Here is a 6,507-nt window from a genome sequence, read left to right as displayed (position 1 = left end):
AGAGAAGGAGGAGGAAGCGGCGGTGTCTGCTGCTGCGGGCGGCTACGGCAGGGGCCGGGGTGGGCGCCGCGGTCCGGGCCTGGGAGTGAGGCGCGGGCGGCCGGGCCGGTGGGCTGGGCGGCGGGCCCGGCGGCCGCCCCCGCGCCGCGCCTGGCGGCCCGATGTGGCTGCAGCAGCGGCTTAAGGGGCTGCCGGGACTCCTGTCGAGCAGCTGGGCCCGCCGCCTACTCTGCCTGCTCGGCCTCCTGCTGCTGCTTCTGTGGTTCGCCGGTTCCGGGGCGCGGCGGGCCGCGGGCGGCCTGCACCTGCTGCCCTGGTCCCGCGGCGAGTCGGGCGCCGCTGAGCCTTCTGCTTGCCTGGAGGCGGCCACCCGCTCCTGGCGCGGCCTGCGGGAGCGCGGCGAGGCTGTTCCACTGGGCCCTGGAGTGCCGGCCCTGGTGGCCAACGGCTTCCTGGCACTGGACGTGGCCGCCAACCGGCTGTGGGTGACTCCTGGAGAACGAGAGCCCGCCGTGGCGCCGGACTTCGTGCCCTTCGTGCAGCTGCGCCCGCTCAGTGCGCTCTCCGAAGCGGGAGAGTCAGTGCTGCTGCTACGTGAAGGGCTGCTGCGCCGAGTGCGTTGCCTGCAGCTTGGGACCTCGGGTCCTGGCCCTGCGGCCGCCGCCCCCGGGCCCGCCTCGGCCTCCGGCCTGGTCACAGGATCAGGCCGCGACTGCGTGCTTCTGCAAGAGGACTTTCTGGCGCACCGGGGCCGACCCCACGTCTATCTGCAGCGTATCCAGCTCAACAATCCCACGGAGCGGGTGGCCGCGCTGCAGACTGTCGGGCCCACTGCCGGCCCGGTCCCCAGAGCCTTCACCAGTACCCTGGAGAAGGTGGGAGATCATCAGTTCCTCCTCTACTCAGGCCGGTCCCCGCCTTTTCCCACGGGGCTGGTGCACCTGGTGGTGGTGGCCGCCAAGAAGCTAGTGAACCGGCTCCAAGTGGCTCCCAAGACACAACTGGACGAGACAGTGTTGTGGGTGGTGCATGTTTCAGGCCCCATTAGCCCCCAGGTGCTCAAAAGCAAAGCATCCAAGGAGCTCAAGGTGCTCCAGGATTTGGCCCGAAAGGAAATGCTGGAGCTCTTGGAGATGCCGGCGGCTGAGCTCCTTCAGGACCACCAGCACCTCTGGGCTCAGCTCTTCAGCCCAGGTGAGGCCTGGCCAGTTCCTGGTCCACAGTCCACACCTTACACCAGGGAGTACACGGGCCACTGTGGAGATACTCCGCTAAAGTGTACGAAGGGGACACTGAAGGGGAGTAGTGGGAGATTCTAATGAAAGAATGAGTGTGAAAGACAGGTCTTACTGTTCCTTGTTCTTGTAGATGAGCACTGATACTGAGAATGGATGTGGGGGTCAGTTTTTAAAGGATAAATCAACAGGCGGAGATGCCTGGCTGTCCCCAGATTCTCTCCTGAGGTTCCCACAATCCGGCTGGTGACAGGCCTGGGCTTTTTTCTTTGTTTTTAAGCGAACTCTGTGCCTAATGTGGGACTTGAACTCACAACCCCAAGATCAAGAGTCACATGCCCCAGGCGCCCCCAAGGCAGGGCTCCCACTCGGCTGAAGTGTGCCTTGGCCAGAGTGGCTGCACCTTTCCACTGGGAGGGAATGGAACGTATTCTCCAGCAGGTTGGAATGGGCAGGTCAAATGAAAACTTCTTTCCCTCGTTGACTGTTGCGGTAAAGGAAATCCTATTCTAGATGAGAGAGATGTTGGTTTCCAGGGTGCTTGTTGTCTCCATTCCCACGCTTACTTGCTCAACGTGTGTTTAATCCTCTCAGCAAGAATTGATTGGATCTTGCCAGGGACTGTTCTCCCCATATGAGGGTATAGAAGTGAATTAGAACAGAGTTCCTGTTCTCCTGGTGCTTGCTCAGATTCTGGATGGGAGGAAGGTGATACTAGAAAAGTGAAAATCTGAATGAGTAAGGAAGGGAACTTGTCGGAATAAAAAGTTCGGTAAAGTTAAAAATACGCGTTGGAGGGTGAGGGGAGAGTGGGGTTAGCCCCAGTTGCCGGGGACACCGAGGGGAAAGCACTTAGCTCAGACTTGAATAACAAGAAAGCAGCCGAGTGATGATGTGGAGGGAGCCAGCGGGTCAGAGGCCCTCGGGCAGGAGCAGGTGTGGTTGAGGCCAGTGTGGCCGGCAGGTTGCAGCCGAGAGGCCAGCGCAGCCGGCAGGTTGCTGGCGAAGGGATCACCAGATCCTGAAGGGCCTTGTAGACCTTGGTGAGGATGGTGAATCTGATTCCGTGTGGGATGGAAAACAAGCAGAGACACCCCCCAGCTGTACATTTGTAAGGCCCCCTCTGGCTGCTCTGTGCAGAGAACGGACTGTAAGGGGATGAAAGTGGGACATGGAGACCCCACGTGAAGATTTTGCAGGAGCCCAGGTGGAAGAGGAGGGTGGCTGGGACCAGAGCTGTGGCCACTCTGTGGAGACAGAAGTGGATGGCTTCTGATTACTTTTGGAGGTGGTGCCAGCAGGACTTTGCATGGACTGGGCGTGGGGCGTGAGAATTTGAGAGTGACTCCTGAATTTGTGGGGAAGGCTTAAGCAAGTGTCCGGAGATAGTCTGGTGGAGGATTGGCTTGGAGCTGGAAGAGTTCAGACCACGTCGGGTTCAAAGTGTCCGTCAGGCATCCGGATGGAGACACCCAAAGGGCAGCTAGCTGTTTGAGTCTAGAATTCATACAGATTTGGGAGGTCGGGTGTTCAGATGTTACTTAAAGCTACAGGGCGTGAGAACGAGATGTTAGCAAGGAGCAGGCTGAGACGGCCAGGGCGCTGGTGACTGTGTTCTGGAGACAGAGGGCTTGACTTTGGCCACGTCCTGGCCCCATCTGTGTTCTTCTGGGCGCTGGCAGGAGGCCCCACTTTGAGCAGGATTTTAGGTTTCAGGCCTACAGGGTCAAACTGAATGACTTTGTCTCCTCCTCGGGGGAGACCGGAGCTGCCATGTGCCTCCTCGAGGCCAAAGCTTCCTTCTCTTGTTGTTCTTCATGTCATGACCTTGGCCTCCCGGCCACACCATTCCTCCTTAACCGTGCACCCTCTGTGGCATTACAGGTGTGGAAATGAAGAAGATCACGGATGCCCACACCCCTTCGGGCCTGACCGTGAACCTGACTCTGTACTACATGCTCTCCTGCTCCCCGGCCCCCCTGCTCAGCCCCGGCCTGAGCCACCGGGAGCGCGACCAGATGGAGTCGACGCTCAACTACGAAGACCACTGCTTCAGCGGCCACGCCACCATGCACGCCGAGAACCTGTGGCCGGGCCGCCTGGCCTCGGTCCCGCAGATCCTGCAGCTGTCCGACCTGTGGAGGCTGACCTTGCAGAAGCGCGGCTGCAAGGGGCTGGTGCGGGTCGGCGCCCCCGGCATCCTGCAGGGCATGGTGCTCAGCTTCGGGGGCCTCCAGTTCACCGAGAACCACCTGCAGTTCCAGGCCGACCCCGACGTGCTGCACAACAGCTACGCCCTGCGCGGCGTCCGCTACAAGAATGACCACATCGACCTGGCCGTGCTCGCCGACCCCGAGGGCAAGCCGTACCTGCACGTGTCCGTGGAGCCGCGCGGCCAGCCCGTCAAGGTCTACGCGTGCGAGGCGGGCTGCCTGGAGGAGCCGGTGGAGCTGACCTCGGCGCCGCAGGGCCACATTTTCCCGGTCATGGTGACACAGCCCATCACGCCGCTGCTGTACATCTCCACCGACCTCACGCACCTGCAGGACCTGCGCCACACGCTGCACCTCAAGGCCATCTTGGCCCACGATGAGCACATGGCCCAGCAGGACCCCGGGCTGCCCTTCCTCTTCTGGTTCAGCGTGGCCTCCCTCATCACCCTCTTCCACCTCTTCCTCTTCAAGCTCATCTACAACGAGTACTGTGGGCCTGGGGCCAAGCCCCTCTTCAGGAGTAAGGTATAAAGCCCCTGTGTCCTCAGAGCCCGGGGCCCCGGCCTTGTGTTCTGTCCGGAGCTCAGCGCAGGGGAGGGCCCGGGCCATACTAGGTCTCCTCCTTTTTATCTTTTTGAATATTTTATTTGTTTATTTGAGATAGCGCAAGAGTGAGAGAGAGAGCGCGCTAGCACAAGCAGGGGGAGCAGCAGGCAGAGGGAGAAGCAGGCTCTCCGCCGAGCAGGGAGCCTGATCCCAGGACTCCAGGATTGTGACCTGAACCGAAGGCAGATGCTTGACCAACTGAGCCATTCAGGCGTCCCTGGGGTCCCCTTTTAAGCCAATGCCCTCCGCCGGCAACACAGAGAGGAGTATGTTTAGAGAGGATGTCAGAAAGTGACTTCTAAGAGGAGACCCTAGGAAGGCCAGTGGTGGGTAGCTGTCTGCTGGCCTCCCAGGGACAGTCCCTTCCCGGCCCCAGTAAATCGCAGCATTTACGAATTGCAACGAGGCCCTACGTTGACTCAAGCCTCCGTGTAAGCTGCAGTTGGGGGGAGCCCTGTCTTCACCCCGAGGGCCCCGTTCACTGCCCTCGCTGTGCATCAGCTAAGGGGGTCATGTCGTCAGTGCAGGGCACGATCCTTCCCCACCCTGTTTCCTGAAACATCTTTGCCCCCAGGAAGCCGTGACTTTGAGCTCGGCCGCTGTGGGACTCTCGGCTGAAATGTGTCTTGGGGATCAGGCTCAGCCTCGGGGAGGCCGCCTCGTCTGCCCTGCCAGCCGGCCCCCTGTGCTTTCTCGCTGCCCGGATTTCCCGGGCGGGAACAGAAGGGGGTCCGTTCTTAGCAGTTGCAGGAGAAAGTCCCTCAGAGGGAGCTGGGTTCTCTTCCCTTTCTTCCCCCTCGTGTCGGACCGGTGAGTGGAGAGGCACACGAGCTCGCATCTGTGCTCTCAGTGCTTACGGAGCCTGCGCCAGCGCGGACGGATGCCTCATTACCTCCACAGAGGGCTCCGTGCCTTCTGGTTTCTAGTTTCTGGCCCGAGGCCAGGCTGAGAAGCAGCCACAGTCAGCCTGAAGGAGTGGGGGAGGGGTGGGCGGCAGGTCTGAGCTCTCCCCTGACGAACACAGGGAAAGTCCCATGAAAAATCTTTCCGAGCTGGATGAGAGCAGGGGCTGACAGCCTCTGAGGGAGGCACTGCTGCTTGGTGGGCCTCTGGCTACAGCCATCCGCCTTGGGTTCCCCGCCTGATCCAGGATGGGGGCAAGCCAAACCCCTAATTTGGGGGTGCTACCCGCCCGGCCCTCCGTTTCCTCGGGCTAGCTGGGCCACGGCAGACCAGAGCCTGGCAAACACCACGCGGGCCCGCGGAGGTGTCCAGGCCATGAACTCCACGGCAGCTGTGGCACGTCCCTGGGCCAGGAGTGGCTGCAGAGCCCGATCGGAGCCTGGGCAGGGGGACCACCAGGGTCATCTCCGTCCTCTGATCCCCCTGGTAATCGTGTAGCCTCCCCAGGTTGGTGGTGAAGAGTAACAAGCTGTTTTGCTCATTGAACAGGAGGACCCCAGTGTCTGAGCGCGCCGACAGCCCCGCTTTCAGCGCCGTCTGCACCAGACGCCCAGCACTGACAGTCCTGCCGCGCCAACAGGGAGCTTTGAGAGCACCCACCCTTTTGTGCCTTGTTGGGGACACCGGTGACGCAGAGCGCGTGTGGATGTTCAGGAGTCGGCCTCGGGGAGCGGGAGGGGAGGCTCAGTGGACTTTTTGTAAGCTTTCGACTCAATAAAATGAACCTAGATGGAAAATACTTGAAATTGAACTCACTCTTTCCGCTTCCCCACCCCCTTTCTTCTGTCCCAGGACATAGACCCCCCTTTGAAAAGATGTGTCTAGGAAAAACTGTGTTCTCTTCCTAATTTAATGTGTTCTTTCTCAACTGAATTTTTAATTTATTGTTGTTGGGATCTGGCAGGGTGGCTTTGGCGTCCACTTGAGACAGTGAGTGGCGGAGGTGACCTGTGACCCGGGCCACCCCACCCAGCCTGTGCGGAGGGCGGGTCCCGGCTCACCCTGGGTTTGCACATTGTCTCTCATCAGGAGCCTGTGGAGATCTGTGCTTTTTGTACTTCTGGGCTTTACGGGAGGTGTTTAACTTTCTAGTGATCGATGATTGTTGGGTTTTGAAATACCAAAGCTTCTTTTTTGTTCTGTTTTTAAATAAATCTCTTTCAAACTTCCATGACCGGTTTGTGTGTGGTTGAAACCCGGAGCCGTGGGGTCTTCCTCCATCACCAGGCTTTTGGGGTGGGCTGGTGTCTGAGGCAGAAGGACCAGCCACCTGGCCCTGCCCTTTCCCCATGTCTAACTCTTCAGGAGATGGGAGGTGCTATTTGCCCTTGGGGCGGGGGTGAGGGGGGGCTCAGGACCTAGGCCATGGTCCCTGTGTCACAGGTGCCACAGCCCGACTCACCCTGGAAGCCTGGTCTCCTTGTCACCAGCTGAATGTTGTCGCTCACAACTGCGGGCCGGGAGAGAGAACAAACAGGCATGTCCAGCTC

At 60.1% G+C, this 6,507-nt stretch overlaps 1 protein-coding gene across 1 annotated transcript; it reads left to right on the top strand.

Annotated features, from left to right (window-relative positions):
• KIAA2013 lies at positions 1 to 6,186 on the top strand. Its single transcript, XM_082687664.1, has 3 exons — positions 1 to 1,194; positions 3,120 to 3,973; positions 5,507 to 6,186. Exons 1-3 carry the CDS (start codon positions 162 to 164, stop codon positions 5,522 to 5,524), a joined length of 1,905 nt encoding a protein of 634 aa, XP_082543790.1. The 5' UTR covers positions 1 to 161; the 3' UTR covers positions 5,525 to 6,186.
• The last annotated feature ends 321 nt before the right edge of the window (positions 6,187 to 6,507 follow it).

This window comes from Mustela nivalis (genome assembly GCF_964662115.1).
Source record: "Mustela nivalis genome assembly, chromosome: 10".
Classification (NCBI taxonomy): Eukaryota; Metazoa; Chordata; class Mammalia; order Carnivora; family Mustelidae; genus Mustela; species Mustela nivalis.
This window is presented reverse-complemented; position numbering and strand designations above follow the sequence as displayed.

Coding starts and splice junctions, on each gene's coding strand:
- KIAA2013 (XM_082687664.1), top strand. CDS start 162: ATGTGGCTGCAGCAGCGGCTTAAGGGGCTGCCGGGACTCCTGTCGAGC. Junction 1,195..3,119: donor GGCTCAGCTCTTCAGCCCAG/GTGAGGCCTGGC, acceptor GTGGCATTACAG/GTGTGGAAATGAAGAAGATC.